We start from the raw sequence: 23297 nt of genomic DNA, 5'->3' as shown, positions 1-23297 counted from the left end.
TAATATCTACATTGCGCATCAAGTCAGTAGGGGATTAGCCTGTCTGAACAGCGCCATGAACCCGCTGATTTATGTCATAGGAAACGACGAAGTTTCCATGCGTCTGCACAACTTGAGCAGAAGAGCCAGAAAGAGTTTTACACTGCTTACTTCAGCAGTCATTGAGCGCAAACCAAAAGACACTTATTCTGTAGTAAATATTGAGATGCAGTGTCAAAACACAGAATAGTATTCTTTATTTAATAGAAACTGTAGAGATGTCTGCTGTTATATATTTATATGAACTGTGTGTACCGTATATATTGATGTAAGTATTGTTTTAACACGAAGATAGAGTGCATTTTGCCATCATACATTTGGCTTTGGTTAATGTTATCTGCAGACAGGATTTTACCATCTAATTGACATTCATTATACGTATACCATGAACTCAGCAGACGGATGTCCTCCCTCCGCTGCCTAACCACATTATAGTTGTTTGTCGTTGCAGATGGCCTTGACTTGCTTACTGGGGTTTTATCACATGAATGCATGAATACAATATGTATTAAAAACACTGTCAATAAAAGTGTCTGAAACTAAAGATGAAACTAGCACAGCTATGTAACTCTTTAGCCTTGGAAAATTGTGAATTATACACTCCAAAACCTGAAGCAGTATATAAATGTATGTTATGGGGTAAATAAGGTACACTAATGCACATTTGGAGGGTACTGAATCACTCAGCTCATTGCATGTTCATCCAACCACACCCCAAGTTCAAGCACTTGGGAGAGACCTGAAAGATAAGAAACGATTACAACTGAGTCTCCAGTTACAAAGTCCAATGAAGGGACTAGGTTTACAGCTAAAACGACTAAGGCCCAATCGCAATTCTATTTTCTACCCCTTCGCCTACCCATCACCCCTTCCCCTTGCCCCTTCAAACAAAGTTGCAAGGGGAAGGGCTACAAATTTTCCGCTAAGAAATGGGACACCACTACTACACTGTTATACGTCATCATATACGTCGTTGCTAGCTCGTTACATCAGAGGACATGCGCCAATGCAGCGGGTATATGACATAAAAATATATTTTCTAATATCATGCAATCAGTGCTGTCCGCTAGCAAACTTTAGCGATTTTTTCTGCAAACGTTAAAAGAACATCACCGTAAATACAAACACAAGATTGAATGTAACATACATAAAATGAAAAATTCTCATAAAAAACCTTATTAATGGCAAAAATTGCATTTGGGTCTGCTTGCTCGAGTAAGCAGCCATGTTGGAAATTTCTCTTAGCCCTTCGTTTGAAGTGAGGTCCCTTCGTTTGAAGGGCTATCTGGCCCTTCCCCTTACCCCTACCCCTCCAACCAAAAGAGAATTGAGACACCCCTACCCCTTCACGTAGACGTGCCAAACGGATGGGGGGGGGGGGGGGGAGTGTAGGGGTAAGGGGTAGAATTGGGATTGGGCCTAAATTTCCCTGAAAAAAAGCAATAAAGACATATGGGATGTCAAAGCGTGATGACATTCACATTCATTTAGTTCATATACTGTAAAAAAACAACAACTTAAAAACGTAAGTTAAACAACTTCATTAAATGTTTAAGTTGTTAGCTTTATGAGTCAATTAAACAAATTATATTGAACTGACTTAAAAAATCTAGTTGTATTTTTACTCATTTTTTTAAGTTCAATTGACTTATAAAGCTAATTAAACGCAACTTAAAAAATTTAATTGGTGATTTTTGTACAGTGTATGTCACATCATATTTTAATCTTTCTTTGATCTTCCATGAAAAGATTATTATCTTGTTTTTCCCCAATTATCATCATGCAGCAGACACTGTATGAGGAAAAATCTCATGTCAGATGATCATGTAAATGGGTGTGTCTGCACTCTCAACACAAACCTCAAATGCAGATGGTCGCATGCCAAAGTGACTGACTCATTGTTACTGTTAGTTAGATGAAACCTGATACCCACGTGCTCTTGTTTGGAACATAGCACACAAACTTGTGAAAGATCACAGGCATTTTGAATGTGCAGTTATATTTTTGGATGGATCAGCTTTGGTAAGAAAACAATGACTTCTTAAACTTAACAGCTTTTGGAGAAATGGAAACATTTCTTTAGAAATACTGTTTTAAAATCAATGTGAATGTCAAGTATTTCAAATAGCTGTACTGGGCTCTTATAAAGTTCCTAGATGAAAGTTTACATTGCTACTGGCAATCTTCTCATAGTTTGAACCTCCTTTGGTCAATAAGAAAGGTGAGTGGTAGATAAAGTGCACTAATACTCTATAAGGTGTTTGTAACGAAGTCTTAGGAGAAACCTGTCATGAAACAGGTGGAGGAAGAACCCAGATGCAGGCAGGCGGGGTAGAAGGGGTTAACAAAGACTTTATTTCAAACAATTAAAACAAAACAAAAACCCACGATGGGGAAAAACAGAGCAACTCAAAACTAGGAAACAAACTTAAACACTTCCTGTAGCAGGCAGACAAAACAAACTAGGCAAAAACGGTAATCCAAATAATAAGTCCACAAACACCACGAACGCGATAAACAGGAACATGGATAATCCACACGATACAAGGAGGGAAACACAGGGCAGGACACGACACGAAGAGAACGACAATGAACCGACACAGGACTAGGAATACACAGGGCTTATAAAGGGGAACACTAACAAGGGTTGATGACGCAGGGAGGGTGACGGGCAGGTGACAAGACTCAAACAATAATGGGACAGGTGAGAGGGATGAAACACAAATAGAAGCTAACGAGGGAACGAGAGGGCGGGGCTAGGAGACGAGACACCGGAGAGAACACATATTATGTTGTGACAGACAATAATATGCTTCTCTCCACAAATAACAAGAGGTTCTGTCATGGCTCTGCCACAAGACCAAGAAAAAAATGACGAGAGAGGCAGAAACCATGACAGAAGCCCCCCCCCCCTTAATGAACGCCCCCCAGACGTTCACCAAGGGGGTAGACTAACGAGACATGACAGACTGGGTGACAGACAACATCCAACAGAGCAAAGTGAAAATTAACAGGGGCAAACAAGCAATGATTACAAAGGGGTTGGGGTGTGACAACAAAAACAACAAACATGGGACGGGGGGTGGGGGAACAAAAGAGTCCATAGGGGAAGTCCAAAGGGGTTGGGGCCGGGTGGGGGAGTCACAGTCCGAGGAGACGCTCGAGAGCACGGAGTTCTGGGGGACTTGGAGGGGGAGTCCTGGGGGGACCACCGACTGGAACGTCGGCGGGACAAGGTTGGGTGCTGGCTGAGTCACCCGCTGGAAGTCCGGCTGGACAGGGCTTGACGCCGGAGATGGATGGCAGACGGGACGACGGACTGGACGCCGGCCGCACCGGACTGGACGCCGAACTGGACACCGGACTGGATGCCGGCTGCTGCACCGGACTGGACGCCGCTGGATCACCGGCCGGGACGCCGGCTGGATCACCGGACGGGAAGCCGGCTGCACCGGACTGGAAACCGGGCTGCACCGGCTTGGAAGCTCCTTCATGTCACCTCTCCCTCCTTCTCCGCACCACCGGGAGCGTCCCGGTTGACCACGTACCTGACCATATCCGCAAACCCTAGGGGACCCAGCAGCCTCTTCTCTGACGGCGTGAGGTGCCGAGTGAGGCAGCAGTCAAAAATCACTTTTAACTCTGCCTCACTAAACTCGGTTTCCTCCGCCACCACCGAGAATGCTCTGGCGAACTTCCGGTTCCCGTAACTCCCCTGACGGAACCCAAGCAGCAAGTGAGCTTGGTGAGAATGTAGGGACGACGCTGCATTGTCCATGTTTGCTGCCTGCTGGGTTCGGCTGGGTCGGTTCATTCTGTCATGAAACAGGTGGAGGAAGAACCCAGATGCAGGCAGGCAGAGTAGAAGGGGTTAACACAGACTTTATTTCAAACAAAAAACACAAATCAAACACCCACGCTGGGGAGACAAAATGGGAACAGAACTAGCAATACATAAAAACATAAACCAAAAACTTCCCACGTGGGGGACAAAACAAGCGGACAGAATATTCAAAAAAGACTATATAAAACTAAGACAGGACTACACTCAATACACACAAGAAGGCAGGATACATGAAAACTTACTAAGACTTGGAACAGCAGTGAAACAAAACGAATCAGCACAAGACAAGAGACACGAGGTCAATATATAGGGGAATACAAACGAGGGATGATAACACAGGGAGGGTGACGGGCAGGTGACAAGGATCAAACACTAAGGAGAAGTTAATGAGGGAACGAGAGGGCGGGGCTAAAAGACACAACACCGGAGAGAGGGAGAATATGAAAGGCCCACAGGGCCAAAACGTCTCTCTCCACATATAACAAGGGATCCTGCCGTGATTCTGCCACAAGATCAATAAAGCCATGACAAGATGAGGCAGAATCACGACAAAACCAGGGGCCAGGGTCAGTGGCCAACCTTCTTTAATATTACTCAATGTTATTATGTTATTATGATTTGGTGAAGTTGTGTAAATCTTTGACTTATGTCATTTGTGTCGTAATGTTCAATATGTCTGTTTTTTGTTGTTGACATTTTTTCAGGTTTGTTGTTATGTAAAGGATGTTTTTACACTTTGTTTTTAATAAAAAAATCACCTATTGCTAGTACATCCTGGCATAGATATAAGAACTTGATGCCTCATTCAAGAGTTCCAGGGCAGGGTGTCACCAGCCATTTGTAAGTTCTTTCTTAAATGTGAACGTAAATTCCACACTAGAGGCTTAGTAACTACTAGCTAGTTTGTAACTAAATCTGTATGTTATTCACTGGCACCATTTGGTCTTAAGGCAGAACGTAGCCAGTAGTTCGTAAGCTCTCCATAACGTAATGCGTAGTCGCATAATATAACGTTTACCTTTAATAGTCCAATAGCACCCTTTAAATTTGTGAGAAAAAGTTGTGTTGAAATGTTGTGAATTTCAAAACATTCTTGATTTAAACTTATTTTACCTCACATAATAACTATATTTTTTTTTATTAAATTGAACACTATCCTGAATAACATATTTCAAATTAGATTAATAATCAAAAGCTGATTAAAAACAATATTAAATAGAACACTATCCTAAATAACATATTTCAAATTAGATTAATAAACAAATGCTGATTAAAAACAATACAGCCTAATTAACGCAATAATAAATGACGTACAATATGGGTGATTTCATTTTACTGCCAACCGCCAATGAAATAAAAAGATGATTTTATTTTGACTTGCACAACACAGGCAGATACACACACGCGGAGGCGCGCTAGGACGGTTCTTGTTAGAGCCGTCAAAAATAAAATTTCATCACATAATGTTCTCTATTTTAAAAGGTAAGTGACTGTAAATGTCAACATTATTGTGTGTGTAAAGCATTGAAGAATGTCGAGTGAAACGAGAGCTTATTCCGTTCAGTGAGTCTGCTATTTTATTCCTAAAGTTACTCCTGACGGGAGGCTTCCGTAAATATTTAGTTTACGCTTCAACTAAGTTGAACGGTGCAACTCAAAAATATTTAGTAGTGCTTAAGCTGTAACTTAGTGTAACTTATGCACAGCTGGTGCAACCGACCCCAGGCACGTAGACGTGTCCGCCATCTTGGAATGGTCCACTGACGTCACTCACAGTTTGCTAGAATGCCACAACACTGCGCAGCCATGGATGTGAAAACCATGGGGATTTAAATTCCCGAAAAAAAGGGATACCCTTTAGTCGTTGTCATGTGTTTAGCAAATATAGTGTTTGAGTTTACATAACCGTTAATAAGTTTTCACAATCATCGCGTATAACTACAGTTGCACACGCACAGTCAGCTTGAGCGTTAAAAGATCGGCCTGCGCAGGGTTGCCAGATCCGTGAAACACTATCATTCATCGCTAGCCTTATGATCCTAGTCCATATAGCAGAACTTTACATTCATAAATGAAATCGTTTTAAGACTGACCGCTAAATAACAAAATCATTCCACTCCTAACCTGCGGAAAAACAACCCATTTCCACGGGAAAATCACAGACTTGGCAACACAGACCGGTTCGCACCGTTCCAATATGGCGGACGACCTACGTATAGTGGCCAATAGAAACAGATGCTAATGCGGAATCTAGATATCTATGCATCATGGTATGTCAGTTTATGCGTATGTCGTGCAGATCGCATACGTGCAGTAGATAATAAAAAACGTCATGACGCACGGAACGTCACATCATCACGTTTAGCAAACATTTCATCAACCGCTGTGAAGCGTCCACACCGCGTGATATGATTGACAGCTGTCAGCTTTAATTCACAGCAGCACGAGCACGAGTGAACAGAGAGTTATTCACACAGATGAGCCGGAGGAGCATTTTGTGACTCTTGATCCAAGAGAAAACCACGAGTCAATGCAGCCGTCAATGCTCAATGCTAACCGGTAAGTATTTGCTGCACTTTTCTGCTTTTGTAAAGATTTGATAGCTGTCAGATTCGCGCGTGTATGTGAACTTGAAGCTTATTTATTGAGACAATGTGCGTACTTCTAGTGGTGTTATTGAAATGTAGGTGAATGTACAGGTACATCTTGTAAATAGGGGTACTAACGTGTTGTTTGCAGGATTTGTTCAGAAACGCGCTGATCATGAGCTCGGAGACATATGTGAAGGACATTAAACCCGGACTAAAGAATCTCAATATCAATTTCATTGTGCTGGAAACAGGTAGGCTATCCCAACAATATATTCAATATAACGCATAGCATACAATTCATAATTTAGTAAGTGTTATAAGCAAGTATGAAGCTCAACCATTACAGTGTAGCAAAATGTATTACACAATTGGTGGGATCATTTAAACCTTGTTCTTTGTTCTTCTACTTGAATTGTTGTGTAATCCTAGTTTATTGTTTTTTTTTACTGTTTTCTTAGCATGAAGTTTAGTCATTAATTGCATACATATAAAACGTTTCACAGAAAAGCATTAGTAAGTCTGAGGTGCATGAATGACAGTTTCAGTTCAATTAGGGGTGTGTCACAATATACTGGTACTGGCAGTAACCCTGATATTAAAACCCACGATGATTGATACCGTGTTCTTTTTACCCATATAATAATACCATATAATAATTATCATAAATAATTCAGCACTTGTTTAAACTTTTGCTTTACGAGCTTAAAGGGATTCTTTATCCAAAAATGAACATTCTGTCATCATTTACCCTCCTTCGAGTTGTTCCAAATCTGTATAAATGTCTTTGTTCTGACGAACACAGAGAAAGATATTTGGAAGAATGCTTATAACCAAACAGATTTTGCCCCCCATTGACTCCCATAGTAGGAAAAATTACAATTGTATTCAAAAGTGCCCGAGAACTGTTTGCTGACCTACATTCTTCAAAATGTCTTCTTTTGTGTTCAAAAGAACAAAAGAAAATGATAAAGTAATTTTTCCTACTATGGGAGTCAACGGGGGGCAAGATCTGTTTGGTTATAAGCATTTTTCAAAATATCTTTCTCTGTGTTCATCAGAACAAAGACTTTTATACAGATTTGGAACAACTTCAAATTGTTCAAATTGCTTCCATTGTTTACCTCATTTGTAAGTCGCTTTGGATAAAAGCGTCTGCTAAATGACTACATGTAAATTTAAACTCTAAGGGGGAGAAAATTATGACAGAATATTCATTTTTGGTTGAAGTATCCCTTTAAATTGGTACAAACTCTCTCTCTCTCTCTCTCTCTCGTATTTTGAGTGTAACTCATTTGCCGTAAAAGATAATTTTTTAAGATTAATATATACAGTATATATATATATATATATTTAAATTCAATAGATATCAATATAGCAATAATATCGTTATTGTGAATTATTCTGGCCACGATAACCGCATTTTGAAAATATGATATCGAGGCAGCCCTAGTTTTAATGTTGTCTTATATTATCTTAATTAAGGTCGAGTGACAAAGACCAAAGACGGTCATGAAGTGCGCACATGCAAAGTGGCTGACAAGACAGGCAGCATCAGTATATCAGTTTGGGATGAGGTCGGAGGACTTATTCAAGCTGGTGACATCATCAGACTTACCAAAGGGTGAGATACACACTGAAAGCTTATTCTCTCAGATTATATTGACATTGCATTGTGTTGATACAGGTTTGTAACAACTGGACGGTGAGCAAACGATGACAAAATTTGAGCTATTTGAACTGTTCTTTTAAAGAACTGATCAAATATACGGGCCAAAAAAATGAAAATTCTGTCATGACTCACCCTCAAGTTGTTTGATAACCCTAGGACCTCTGCTCATCTTCAGAACACAAATTAAGATTTGATGAGGTCCGGGAGCTTTCTTACTCCTCCATAAACTGCAACGCAACCGTCATTAAAAGTTAGGAAAGATGTCGTTGAAATAGTCTATGTGACTCCAGTGGTTCAGCCTTAACTGTATAAAGTGACAAGAATATTTTTTGTGCACAAGCAAACAAAAATAATGACTTTATTCAACAATAGAGCTCCGGAGGTTGACGTCACGCAATCTGAACTCGGCCGTTTTGGAAGGCTATCAGGAGAGCGCCAGAGCGGCTGTAGCATTGGTATTGACAGTGGTCAAACAATCATTTAAAACCAGGCTGTTTAGACTTTACAAATCGTACTATTTTAACATGATCGACAGCTGCTGTGCGCCAGGATGCCAGAACAGGCGGTGGAAAGCAAGGGACAAATCATTTTATCATATTCCTAAGGATCCAGAATCCCCGATAGACGATTAAATGGTTAACTGCAATAAAACGTGCTAACCAACACATGCCACAGCTAACGCTATCTCTTCCTCTCTGTCGTTATGCTGCCAAATCCTAAACAAGATGTGGGGGCTAGTTACATTAACTGTCATGTTTAACATTAATTCTGTTTGTTATGCATCGGTTTGTTATGCATAGCGATGATAAACCCTCCATCTCTTTAACTCAAATCTTGTTTTAAATTAATTTGTTTTATATTGTTCTTATGTGTTTTCGAATTTGGAATGGGCTTTGTAACTTTGTATTAAGCTCAGATAAGCATGTTGTCTAGAGGCCTGTAGAGGGCACCTGTGAGAGAGTAATAAAAATGAGGTCCCAATGAGGAAGACGGCATTATGTATGTGTAAGCCATAAAAGTGTTCTGTGTGAAAAAGTGAGCTGTAACACGATTAAATGAACCCATCAAATTATGCACGCCTGGAAGTCTTTCTTTAAGTGTGCAACAAATTTGGAGGCACCGCTGGAATAGTAAGTGTGAGCGTAAGGGACGGAAAGAGACGGTACGGAGCGAGCCAGTGAGAGGGCGGAGATTCGCAGGCAGTGCAGACCGACACGATGGATTTTGAAGCATTAGCTGAGAGTGTAACAGTGTTGTCAAGATACCAAATTTCGGTACTAAATGTGACGATACTTGCATTTCCTGCTATCATTTTGAGCGCTGTTGAGCAAATTATGAAAGACCTCTGATTGGCTATTGTGTTTCTAAGGTCATCGGATATGTCTTTGAATGGCTCCTTACCGAGCGCTTGCGCAACCAATCCCGGAAGCGCGTGAAATGATCATTGCATTGCACTCTCTATCGAGCGCTTACACAGATACACACGGAAGTGTTGGATTTTTACTTTGATAGACTTTCAAATGCTTCTGTGTGTATCTGTGTAAGCGCTCGGTAGAGAGTGCTGGGAGACGGTAGAGAGCTGCTGGGAGACGGTGAAAATCTCATTGGACGGGCAGCGAATCAAACCGACATCCCCTTCTCTGGATGGGTGGAACTGAAATTCCAGCTTGGACAAAACAGAGAAGCCCAGACAGAACTTCGGGTGCCAGTGCTGATCTCCAACGAGCAAGGTGTGGGGCAGCCCCCAATCATTGGCTATAACGTTATCCAGCATCTGGTGTTGAAAGGAATGTAGCGGCACCCTGAGGTCATCCCAGAAGTGGTCAAGGAAGCCTTTTCGCTTGACTGCAAAAAGACTGAGGTATTAATAAGAATGATGCAAAAGGGAGAAGTGGAAAAAGAAGGAGTTGTGAAAGTTGGACGAGTTACCACAGTAGTCACACCAGGACAGACGAAAATAGTAAAGTGTAGCGTAAGAGCAGGTCCATATATTGCCAGGGGAGAAGTGCTGTTTGAACCAGAGAACATTCCACAATGGCCAGAGAGATTAAATGTAGCTAAAATGGTAATAAGTCTCCAAAAGGGAAACTTGGCAAAGGTTTTGATCCCAGTTACCAATGTCAGCAAGGTGGATATTATGATCGCTCCTTGCACGATACTAGGACGAGTACAGCCAGTAAAGAGCTACAGTGGCTTGCAAAAGTATTCATCCCCCTTCATTTTATTCACATTTTGTTATGCTGCTGCCTTATCTTAAACTACTTTAAATGATTATTTTTTTACATTAATCTACACTCCATGCACAATAATGACAAAACAAAAAACTGATTTTTGACAGCTTTGCAAATTTATTAAAAATAAAAACAAAAATAAGTACATTGCATAAGTAATACCCTTTACACTGCATACGTTCATACCCTTTTCTGGGACACTTGAAATTTAGCTCAGAAGCATTAGTTTTGCTTGTTGATGTTTATACACTTCAAGTGGAGTTAAACTGTGCCAAATTCAATTGAATAAGTATGATTTTGGAGCAGCACATACCTCTCTATAAAGGGTGCAACAGCTGAAAATGCATATAAAAGTATAACCCAAGACATGAGGTCAAAAGAACTGCCACTAGAGCTTTGAGACAGGATTGTATCAAGGCACAGATCTGGGGAAGACTTCTGAAAAAAATCTGCTGTATTGAAGGTTCACAGAAGCATGTAGCCTCCATTTATCCTCAATGAAAGAGGTTTGGAACCACCAGATCTCTTACTTGAGCTGACCTCCTGTCCAAACTGAGCCATCGATGGAGAAGGGTCTTGGTTAGAGCGGTGACCAAGAAGCTGATGATCACTCTGGTTGAGCTCCATGATCATATATGGAGATGGGAGAAACTTACAGAAGGACAAACATCACTGCAACACTCCACCAATGTGGGCTTTATGGCTTAGTGGCCAGACTCAAGCCTTTGCTCAACTTGAAATATGCAAAAACGTACTTCAACGAATCTTTCAAACTGTCAGAAACAAGATATTCTGGTCTGAGAATCTCAGATTCATGCATCATGTCTGGAGAAAAACAAGCACTGCTCAACACCTGTACAATACCGTCTTAACAGTAAAGTGTAGTGGAAACAGCATCATGATGTGGGGGTGTTTTTCAGCTTCTGGGACTGTACACAAAATACGGAGATAATGATCATGAAAACTTAGCCCAGAACATTCAGAACCTCGGACAGGGCAGAAGGTTCATTCTCCAACATGACAATGATCCTAAGCACACAACTAAAACAATGCAAGAGTGGCTTATGGACAACTCTGTCTGTGTCCTTGAGTGGCCCAGCTAGTGCTTGAACCCAACTGAACATCTCTGTAGAAACCTGAAAATGTCTGTCTACTGATGATCTCATCCAACCTGACAGAGTTTGAAAGGATCTGAGGAGAAGAATGACAGAAAATTGCCAAATGCAGATGTGTAAAGCTTTTCACACCATACCCAAAACGATTTGAGTCTGTAAAGGCGCTATAACCATTTTCTGAGTTGAGGGTATGATTACTTATGCTTGTTTTTATTTTTAATAAATTTGCAAAGCTGTCAAAAATCATTTTTTTGTTTTGTCATTATTGTGCATGGGGTGTAGATTAATGTAAAAAAAAAATCATTTAAAGTAGTTTAAGATAAGGCAGCAGCATAACAAAATGTGAATAAAATGAAGGGGGATGAATACTTTTGCAAGCCACTGTATATGTCCTGTAGACGCAAAACCAACGGAAGTTTCCCTTACTAAGGGAAGAGTGTGCTGCGTTCTCAAGGGATAAGGATGAAGTGAGGTGTATTCTTTCACTTCAAGTGAAGATCAGATTAAGTGACACAACTCCAGTCAAGCGTACTTATACTTCAGTGCCAAAACCACTACATAAGGAGGTTAAGGAATACTTAGGAGATTTACTGAATAAAGGATGGATTCAGAAGTCTCGGTCCTCCTATGCCTCCCCCATAGTGTGTGTGCGAAAGAAAGATGGTAGCATGCGCCTTTGTATAGATTACCGCGAGTTTAACGCCAAATTCATCCCAGACCGCCACCCTATTCCCCGGGTACAGGACACGCTGAACAGTTTAAGCGGGAGTGCATGGTTCTTTGTTTATTTATTTATTTATTTATTCATTTATTTATTAGATATTATTTATTATAATGATCTTGCTTGGTCTATATACACCATGCACTGTGCTGTGTTTTACCTTTCTGTGTTTTTCTTATTTGCTCCTGTAAAGCTGCTTTGGAACAATGCACATTGTGAAAAGCGCTATATAAATAAAATTGAATTGAATTGAATTCTCAGTCTTGGATCAGGGGAGGGCTTATCATCAGGGGTTCATAAAGGAGAGCAGCCGACCCTACACAGCCTTTATAAAACCTTGGGGCCTCTACGAATGGGTCAGAATCCCCTTTGGCCTGTCCTTAGCACCTGCCGAGTTCCAGCGCAGTATGGAGGAGTGCTTACTGGGACTCCGGGATGATACCTGCCTTCCATACCTGGATGATAACCTTGTGCACAATTAGACATTTGAACAACATCTTGAAGATGTCCGAGCAGTGTTGCGCCGCTATGAAAATCACGTCAGTCAAGCTTACAGCTAAGAAGTGCAAACTGTTCAAGGCTCAGGTCAAGTTTCTTGGTAAAATTGTGTTGGAGGGGGGATACACAATGGACCCTGAGGAAATTGCACCTGTACGGGCGGTAACAGATAGTGAACCTTAAACAGTGGGTGATCTAAGACAACTGTTGGGATTCCTATTTTATTACCACACATACATACCTAGCTTTTCACAAATAGCCCGACCCCTCTATGGACTGTTGTCAGCAGAGAAGTCTCCAGAGAAAGGGGAAGCTGTAAAGAGGGTCACCTGTAAGAAAGCAATGGGAAAAATGAGGAAGACTGCTCAACTGCAATCTGGCCAGCCTATAGTGTGGACAGAACAACATCAGAAAGTGCTCTGTCAGCTACTTGAGTTTTTGCTGCACCCACCAATTATAGGCTACCCAGATTATGAACGGCCCATCACCTTGCACTGTGATGCGTCACAAGATGGACTGGGCGCTGTTTTATATCAGAGGCAACAGGGGAAGCTTGTGGTAATTGGCTACGGCTCACGAACCTTGACTGCACCAGAGAGGAATTATCACTTGCACTCCGGATTGTTGGAGTTCCTCGCAATGAAATGGGCCATCTGTGAGCAGTTTCGTGAGTACCTGTATCACGCACCCTCCTTTGTGGTTTATACAGATAACAACCCATTGGCATATGTGTTGTCCACAGCCAAGCTTAATGCCACCACCTATCGGTAGATTGCTGAGTTAGCAGACTTCAATTTTTCCATCAAGTATAGGCCAGGCCGAGTACATCGAGATGCAGACGGGCTGTCAAGGATGCCTCTGGATATTGAAAGCTACATGCAAAGGCCTGTCCAAAAGTCATAACAGCCATCACAGATGCGCTTCTCCTGAACCCAGATGAACAAGAACCCTGGATGTGCCCTCTGACCTTTTCTAAACTTTTCTCTGATTAAAATCTGATTGGAAAAGCTTGCTAAACAATGTAGTTCATGATTATAACTGCATGCGAAGCGACGCTACAGGTTTTGCCCCGTACTAACTCCTACTGTATATGGAAGAAATCCACGGCTGCCGATTGACATAATGTTTGGTCTGAAGCCAAAGGAGCAGGGAAGCTCCCCCAGTGACTATGTGGAAAAATGGAAAAGGCGCATGAACGAGGCTTATAAATTGGCTGCAAAAACAATTGAGAAGAAGCAGAGTAGAGCAAAACAAGGCTATGACAAGAAGATTTATGGCACAGATCTCCAGCCAGGAAACAAAGTATTGGTGAGGAATTTTGGAGAAAGAGGTGGTCTGGGAAAACTTCGATCCTTTTGGGAAGATCGAGTACATGTCGTAACGGAAAGGAACCAGAACATGGTCCCGGGAAAGAGAGGATCCTACACCGAAACTTGTTGTTGCCCTGTGAATTTTTACCTGTTGACCATGATTACCAAAAGGAAAGCCAGGCACAAACAAGGAGAAAAAGGATGAAATGAAAACATGAAGGACACATGCGTCAAGAGGAGTCAGTGTCAGAAGGTGATACAAAGGATGATGATAACTGTAGGAGCTTTACTACCCTGATGACAACACAACCTGGAGAGGGCAGAAGTCAGCTGAGACCTGAGGGGGAAGGGTTCACCTGGGGAGCGACTGGAGGAGACATGGATCAAGGCCGGGAGGGAGAACAACTCCCCACATGGACATGTGTGAGGAAGATGTCCCGAACGTAGAGAAGAGTGAAGGAGAAGAAGAGGATGAAAACAAACTGGTGCAAGGGGGCCGACAGATGTCATCTGATTAAGATGGTGGTCCAGCAGTACCTCCTGAACAACAGAGAAAGTATCATTTCAGACAAAGACATCCACCCAACACACTTACATATGATACCTTAGGTCAACCCTCGATTGCACATAATTTTTTTTAATTTATAGTCTGATTTGATAACAGTTCAAAGTTAAAAGAAAAAAAGACAAAAAAATATAGTTAATGAAGTTCTGCTTTATTTGCCGTTATACATAAAGTACCAACAAACAGACTGTAACAAGATTTCAAGGGAACAGGAAGGAAGAGGCTGGAATCAGGGTAGAGCTGACGACTATGAACTTTTATTACTAATAGTTTACACAAGCGCTGTACACGCATAAATCAAAACACTCCCACTTCTGTGGATGAATAGTCTTTCTTGGCCAGAGCCTCTCGCTCCAAGTTCTCAGCTCACTCGCCCAGAGTCCCTCATAACCAGCCGTCAGCTCCGGTCTCTCTCCCCGACTGTCTCTGCCTTGCTGCTTTTAAGCCTCTCACAAGGCACAGGTGTTCATTATTTGTGCGAGTGCCACTCACTCGCCGCTCGTCTCCTCACTCTCTCTTCCGCTGCAGACTTCGCTGAACCACGCCCCCCTTGCCACCTTCCCCCACTGCCCGACTCAGGCCGGGGAGCCATCCGGCCTGCAGTCCTCCCCCCCCTTGCCAGGAGAGGAAGTCGGCCACAGCCATCTGTGCACCCGGCCTGTGGACCACCTTGAATTTAAAAGGCTGTAAAGCAAGATACCAACGGGTGATCCGGGCATTGGTGTCTTTCATGCGGTGGAGCCATTGGAGGGGAGTGTGGTCCGAACAGAGGGTGAATTCCCGCCCCAGCAGGTAGTATCTGAGGGTGAGGACAGCCCACCGGATGGCCAAACACTCCTTCTCTATGGTGCTGTACCTAGCTTCCCTCTTCGAGAGCTTGCGGCTCAAGTACAGCACCGGCCGTTCCTCACCCTCCACCAGCTGGGACAGTACTGCGCCCAGCCCTCTGTCCAACGCGTCGGTCTGCAGGATAAAAGGGAGAGAAAAGTTAGGGGAATGTAAGAGCGGCCCGCCACACAGGGCAGCCTTCAATTTGGTGAAGGCCTGCTGGCACCGCTCCGTCCACTGGACCGTATCTGGTACTTCCTTTTTAGTGAGTTCAGTCAGTGGGTTGGTGAGCTCCGAATATTTAGGCACAAACCGTCTATAATATCCCGCCAACCCCAGGAACTGTCTCACCTCCTTTTTGGTCTTAGGCCTCGGGCAGGCCGCAATTGCTGCGGTCTTATCAATTTGGGGACGGACCTGCCCATGACCTAAGTGGAAGCCCAGATACTTGACCTCCACCAGCCCAGTCGCACACTTCTTCGGATTAGCCGTGAGCCCAGCCTCCCTCAGCGACCTCAGGACCGCTCTCAGATGCTCCATATGCCGCTGCCAATCGTTACTATGGATAATGATATCGTCTAGGTAAGCAGCGGCATACGTCGCATGGGGTCGGAGGACACGGTCCATGAGGCGCTGGAAGGTGGCCGGGGCTCCAAACAATCCGAACGGAAGGGTTACAAATTGGTGTAATCCAAATGGCATGGTGAAGGCTGTCTTTTCTTTGGATACTGGTGTTAGGGGGATCTGCCAGTACCCTTTTGTTAAGTCCAGCGTCGAATAAAAACGAGCCGTGCCCAGCCGGTCCAACAATTCGTCGACCCGGGGCATTGGGTAAGCGTCGAATTTCGACACTGAATTAACTTTGCGGTAGTCCACACAGAACCTAACCGAGCCGTCTGTTTTGGGAACCAAAACTATCAGGCTCGCCCAGTCACTGTTGGACTCTTCTATTACCCCCAAATCTAACATGGCCTCTAATTCTGCCTGAACAACCTTTTTTTGGGTTCAGGTAAACGGTAGTCTCTACTACGCACCACTACCCCCGGTTCGGTTTCGACATGGTGCTGTATGAGATTCGTTCAGCCTGGAAGGGGAGAAAACACATCGGCAAACTCCGCCTGTAGGCGGGCCAGGTCAGTGAGCTGCGAGGGTGAGAGGTGGTCTCCCCCCGGGGCCAGAGCAATTGAATGCGGTTTAATTTTCGCTTCTGGCCCGAGATCCTCCTCTGCGGATACCACCGTCGCCAGCATCACTGCCTCGTCCTCGCTCCATTTTTTAAGGAGGTTGAGGTGGTAAATCTGACGTGCGCCCTCCCTATCCGTCCGAATAACCTCATAGTCGAGGTCCCTGACTTGCTGTGGACCTCAAAGGGTCCTTGCCACTTCGCAAGTAATTTAGAGTTAGATGTCGGGAGCAATACAAGCACCTTCTCTCCCAGCGTGAATTTCCTCACGTTAGAACCCTGATTATACAGACGGCTTTGTTTGTCCTGGGCCTGTAGCAAATTCTCCAGCGACAGCAGCCCCAGTGTCTGGAGTTTTGCTCTCAGGTCCAGGACATATTGAATTTCATTCTTACTTGAGGAACGCCCGTCCTCCCAGTTCTCCTTCAGGACGTCCAGCACCCCACGGGGCTGACGCCCATAGAGGAGCTCAAAGGGGTAAAACCCTGTGGAGGCTTGGGGGACCTCTCGTACTGCGAATAAGAGGGGCTCTAACCATTTATCCCAATTCTTGGCGTCCTCGTGGACGAACTTACGAATCATGGTTTTCAACGTGCGATTAATTCGTTCCACCAGTCTGTTGGTCTGTGGGTGGAAGACGCTGGTGCGAATCGATTTAATGCCCAGTAATTCGTACAGTTCGCGTAATGTACGTGACATGAACGCCGTGCCTTGATCGGTGAGGATCTCGCGGGGGGTCCCCACCCGGGAGATGATCCGAAACAGGGCGTCCGCAACACTTTTCGCAGAAATGCTGCGGAGTGGCACTGCTTCGGGATATCGCGTTGCATAGTCCACCAGGACCAATGCAAAGCGATATCCCCGTGCAGATCGCTCTAATGTCCCGATGAGGTCCATACCAATTCTCTCGAAGGGGACCTGCATTAACGGAAGAGGGCGCAAAGGCGCTTTTGGGGTGGCCGGTGGGTTAACCAACTGACATTCGCGGCAAGACGCTCACCACCTGCACACGTTGTCGTGAATGCCCGGCCAAAAGAATCGGGCCATGAGGTGACTCAGTGTATTACCCTGCCCTAAGTGACCTGCCATTGGGTTACTATGAGCCGCCTGGAAAAGCATTTCCTGACGGCTTTTCGGAATCAACAACTGGGTTATATCTTCCTTTGTCTGAGTGTCTTGGGTCACTCGATATAACCGATTCTTTCTTATAGCAAAATACGGGTAGGAGAGGGCACGTGTGGGCTGAACCGGCTGTCCGTCGATGGATGCAACCTGCTCAAATGCCCTTTTCAGCGTCACATCCTGAGCCTGCTCGAGGGGAAAGTCATCGCGATCTGAGAGTACCAACCTCTCAATCTCGCGCTCCTCCCGGAGTTCGGCTCCGACGGACCCGGCACCACACTACCCACATGCACACAGCTTCCCTTACCGGGCTTCGTTCGCCAAGAGGCATCCGAACACAATAACCTCAGTAATTTAGGAAAAAGCGGCCAATTCGTCCCCAAAATTAGCGGATACCTGAGGTGAGGATTAACCGCCACCTCTACACTATGCTTTTTTCCCCTAAATTTAATGGGCAGCCTCAACAAAGGGTATTTCACCACATCCCTGTGAACACACACCGCACCTTAACCCCGCGGCTTTTACCCCATGCCCCGAGACGAACCAGGCTTTGGTGGATGGAGGTTTGGTTGCAACCTGAATCCACCAAAGCCTGGTATGTACCCCCCCAATACTCACAGGTATTTGGTACAGGCCAGCCGGACCAGGGGCAGCTCGTGGCTCGTCGGGGATCCGGATCATGGTCCCCACGTCCATCACCGGGCATCGAGCTAGGAAATGGTCCGGGTCCCTGCAGCACCAACAAGCCGGCCCAGGCTTTCCCGCCACCCCAATGGCAGGGAGTGGGCCCGCTAACTGGCGTGGGGAGCGCGAGGCAGGCGGGTTGTAGGGCATGGCGTAGGGGTGGCCGGTCGTCTCCAGCCCGGCGGACCTGCCGGCCAAGGTTCCCCCTCCGTCGGTCGGACCGGTCCCTTAGGCTCCGCGTCCCCGGGGTCCTCCCCTCGGCAGGATCGGTGGGTGGGACCGTGGTGCTGGTATCGGTCGGGCTGCGGGCGTGGGGAGAGAGACCGCTGGTAAAATTTCCCCGATTCGAGGGCACGCAACCAGGTGGTCTTCCGCCAGCTGGATGGCCGAGTCCAGCGACGTCGGACGGTGGCACTGGACCCAGGCCGCTGTTCTCCGGGGCAGACTTGTCGTGAACTGCTCCATTACCACCTTATCCACGATGCTCGCGACGTCGCTTCCTCCGGCCATCAGCCATTTGCGGCAGGAGTCCCGGAGCTGCTGAGCTAGCAGGTAGGGTCGGCCGGTTTCTGCCAACCCCAGCGATCGGAATCGCTGGCGATACTCCTCAGGGCTCCGACCGGCCTGCTGCAAGATGGCCTACTCCAGAAAGAAGCGGTATGAGGTGTAGGGCCCACTGATCCTCCGGCCAACCCCTCGCGACCGCTACCAGCTCAAAGAGTCCGAGGAAGGCCTCGGGATCATTCTGTGGGCCCATTTTCTGGAGGACCAGGTTGGCGCGAGGCCCCGTCCGAACCTCCCGGTGCACCCAGCTCCGGAACGACTCGCGGTCCTCTTGCTGAGCCAGGAGGACCGCCTGGAAACATACATCCTGGTCCTCCCGGAGCTGCAGCAACGCTCTATGTTGTTCCTGATGGAGGACCGCGAGTGACGAAATCACCTCCGCAAACGGCGAACTGGATGGACCAGACCCCCGTCGCGGCGCTCCTACTTCCTTCCATCCTGGGTTTCGGCACCAGTGTAACAAGATTTCAAGGGAACAGGAAGGAAGAGGCTGGAATCAGGGTAGAGCTGACGACTATGAACTTTTATTACTAATAGTTTACACAAGCGCTGTACGCGCATAAATCAAAACACTCCCACTTCTGTGGATGCAGTCTTTCTTGGCCAGAGCCTCTCGCTCCAAGTTCTCAGCTCACTCGCCCAGAGTCCCTCGTAACCAGCCGTCAGCTCCGGTCTCTCTCCCCGACTGTCTCTGCCTTGCTGCTTTTAAGCCTCTCCACGCCAGTTACTGGAACAAGGCACAGGTGTTCATTATTTGTGCGAGCGCCACTCACTCACCGCTCGTCTCCTCACTCTCTCTCCCGCTGCAGACTTCGCTGAACCACGCCCCCCTTGCCACACAGACATTGACACATAGTGCTAAAATGTAGTAAAACACAATAGCATAAATGTGGATTTGTTAAAAGGAGCGCAAAGTTTGTTAAAGGTTACAATCTTTCAGTTCTTGATGCGTGGCCCGTCGCATGACGGAGCACTCCTTCAGATATCCTGTGGCCAGTGATGTCTACAATAGTGCATGGCATGAAAGGGGAGATAAATGTCATCCACAGACTGTTGTTATGAAACAAATTAGTATCAAGTATAGAGACTGACTCTCTTATGCACTACTTTTCTCTAATGTTGTCAACAGAGTGTTGGGAACTATGTAATGATAAACTCCCCATCTCTTTAACTCAAATCTTTTTTTAAATTAATTTGTTTTATATTGTTCTTATGTTCTTGTTTTCGAATTTGGAATGGGCTTTGTAACTTTTTTATTAAGCTCAGATAGGCATGTTGTCTAGAGGCCTGTAGAGGGCACTGAAAGTAATGAAAGAGTAATGAAAATGAGGTCCCAATGAGGAAGACCGCATTGTGCGAGGCATGTATGTGTGAGCCATAAAAGTGTTCCGTGTGAAAAAGTGAGCTGTAACACAATTAAAGAACCCATCAAATTATGCTCGCCTGGAAGTCTTTCTTTAAGTGTGCAACAAAGACACATGAGAGCAGCACTCGCCTAGTCCAGCTATGCAATCGCAGTGGGCCCGTAACACAACCCCATCGTGTCTGACCACCACCCATGGCTTCAATGGAGGGTCATTTAGTTTTTTGGTAATGTTTAACTTGCAAGATCAGTGATAGAGCTATGCTTGAAACAAACAAGGACAGATAGGGTCGATTACGTTAGCTAACAACAGAGTTGACTTACCCTTCCAATGACGACAAGGCAGGTTAAAGCCAACAGACTCCAAAGTTGAATATCCATTACAAAATTCATGTCAGTTTTTACCTGCTAGGACTATGAAAAGTTGATGAGGTAGTTGTGGATATTAGGATCCTGCAGGTCAGGAAAGATACATTTATTGATACGTTTATTGATACGTGTTAAAAGCATCCCAGGCATTATAGGCATCTGTTATGTTTAATCTATTAAGTTTTGCTATGCACAGGTCTATGTCTTTTGAATTAAAGTGCGCAGTGAACTCTGTTGCCTTAAAACTCATGCTGGCGCCGTTCATTTCATATTCGCTCCCGGCTGTCACTGCCTGCCAGGATGGCGGTGTAAACAGAATAGGTCACGTGACTGCCAGAGCTCTATTTCCTGACTTCTACGTCTCAATTATAGACTGTAAAAATTATGACGTGACCTGCCACTTACTTGATTCAGTGTAAAATAATCAATGCACACTGAGTATGAGATACGATGCTACAGCTGTTCATGTTGAAATGCTTGTATTTTTTTTTCAAGTTATGCATCAGTTTTTAAAGGCTGTTTGACACTGTACACTGGAAGGGGAGGTGAGCTGCAAAAGATTGGAGAGTAAGTTAATGATAGTTTTAAATTTTATACCTTAAAAAGGTTTCCACATATCTTTGGCCATTTTTCTACAATGCTACTTTAATTTAAAAACAATTGACCCTTCGCTAAGCCACGCCCGAAAACCGCCACAGGCCAATCGTGGTTTAGCAACCGTAACTAGGCTCGGGAGGTCTGTCAAGTTTTCGAGCGAGGGAAACATGCCGAAGCGTTGTGCGTATGGATTGTGTAAATTAAAAAAAAAAAAAAAAAGGCGGGAGAATGTTATCATTGCAAAGGGGTCAGGGTAATGTCTTGTGTTTATTCCACAAGATTTATGGATAATATGTTTGATTTATAATTATTAGATTATTTTCACAAATTTCACTTACCTGCTGTGCATGAACAAAGCTGTTCCTCAATTTGTGTGTTTCCCATTTGAATGGTCAGCGTATGAGGCGGCTGCTGCTTGCGCTGGGACCTATAGGCTTTAGCTTCAATTTTGATTAAATTATTTTCTAATCGGTTGCATATTATGTCGTGGATATATCCCTCGAATGCACACTGCAGTCCCTTTTGTCTTGCTCTCTCAGATATTTCACCTGTTCGCCAAAAATGACTAATTATCTCCTTGGGAATGTCTGACACCGGTGCATACATACTGTAATAGTTACTGTTGCTACGCCTGTCAAGCTTTCACACCTGGCAAGTCTAAGGAGGCTTAGCGAAGGGTCAATTGAAGTATTGTTTTAAAATGATTGTATTTTATTGTTGCATTGACACGTGAAAAATCTCCATATGCATGAAAATACAACTGTTCTTTTCTGCATAAAATGTTAAAGGTTCTGCATGGTGTACTCGGAGGTGCCAAACTTTAGTGAACCAAATCCAGAATATGTGGCCCAGATGAATAAAGCAGTAAGTTTTGGTGTTTTATTTTTTTAATTCAAAATTGTATTTTGGTCATAGGAGTTCATTTTGTCCTTCTTACTCATCAGGGATTGAATGACCAGGGCAACATGAACAGCAGTGTTACTGCTTCTGCAGGTATTAATAGCAAACATTTCCCCATTGAAGCACTAGCGTTTCATTTAAATTATAAAACAAATCTGGGTTCTTATCATTTGACAAACATGTTGACTGTAGGTTGTCGATTTGATTACTTTTTTACTAGCATGAGCAACATTTTTACATTTTTAAGGAAACGACACTCCAAATGGAAATGGGATAAATTCTCAAAGCACAAACAAACCACCTGGTGGGCGAGCAAATAGTGGAAATGGAAACAGGTCGACATCCAGTCCTGGTGTGGGAGGAAGTACCATTGTAAGCAATGGGAAGGAGACACGGCGTACAGTCAAAAGATGATTTAAATGAATAAGCATAGCAACATTATTTTCTTACGCAGCTGTCTTATGGCTCATGTTAAAGTAAACATACTTTGGGGTTGTTTCCCATGCGAGGCTTAAGACCTTAAATCCTGGACTAAAAGAAATATTGGAGCTGTCTAAACTGAAAACTGCTTGCACATCTTAAAATACATCAGTCCCATTGTTTTGTCTCAAAACGCACACAGGCAATGTTTTTTGTAAGGCATGTTGGTTAAAGTAGGACATTTAAGTAGTTTTTACAAATGCCTAGTCCTGGCTTAATCTAACCCCTGTACGGGAAACCGCCCCTACACGTATCGTTTCTATTACTCTGTATAGTCTTGTAGTTGAAGTTTACCCATCAACATACCTGTTCTAACATTTTCTATTGTAATGTTTTACAATGTAATGTTTATTTCATTTGTCAGCTAAGATTAGACTAAATAAATCTGAGTAGGTTAACAAAAAAACTGACACGAGCAGTAACGTTTGGTCTAAACAGATAAGATAGAAAGTGCTGTTTGTATACATACTTGCACTATTTGTATGCAGCCCAGCTGCAAATGCTTTGGCAATACGAATGTACATTTTGTCATGCCAATAAAGCACACTTACATTGAAAGTGAGAAAGTGCACACACCTAATATCGTTATCTGACAAAGTCACACTTTCTACAAGAACAATACAA

General features: G+C 44.2%; 1 protein-coding gene across 1 annotated transcript; it reads left to right on the top strand.

The window, feature by feature from the left end:
* The first annotated feature begins 6098 nt into the window (after nucleotides 1-6098).
* nabp2 (nucleic acid binding protein 2) lies at nucleotides 6099-23223 on the top strand. Its single transcript, XM_057362698.1, has 7 exons — nucleotides 6099-6442; nucleotides 6623-6725; nucleotides 7957-8095; nucleotides 21192-21263; nucleotides 22082-22157; nucleotides 22238-22286; nucleotides 22441-23223. Exons 2-7 carry the CDS (start codon nucleotides 6647-6649, stop codon nucleotides 22605-22607), a joined length of 582 nt encoding a protein of 193 aa, XP_057218681.1. The 5' UTR covers nucleotides 6099-6442; nucleotides 6623-6646; the 3' UTR covers nucleotides 22608-23223.
* The last annotated feature ends 74 nt before the right edge of the window (nucleotides 23224-23297 follow it).

This window comes from Triplophysa rosa, linkage group LG20 (assembly GCF_024868665.1).
Source record: "Triplophysa rosa linkage group LG20, Trosa_1v2, whole genome shotgun sequence".
NCBI classification, from domain to species: domain Eukaryota; kingdom Metazoa; phylum Chordata; class Actinopteri; order Cypriniformes; family Nemacheilidae; genus Triplophysa; species Triplophysa rosa.
This window is presented reverse-complemented; position numbering and strand designations above follow the sequence as displayed.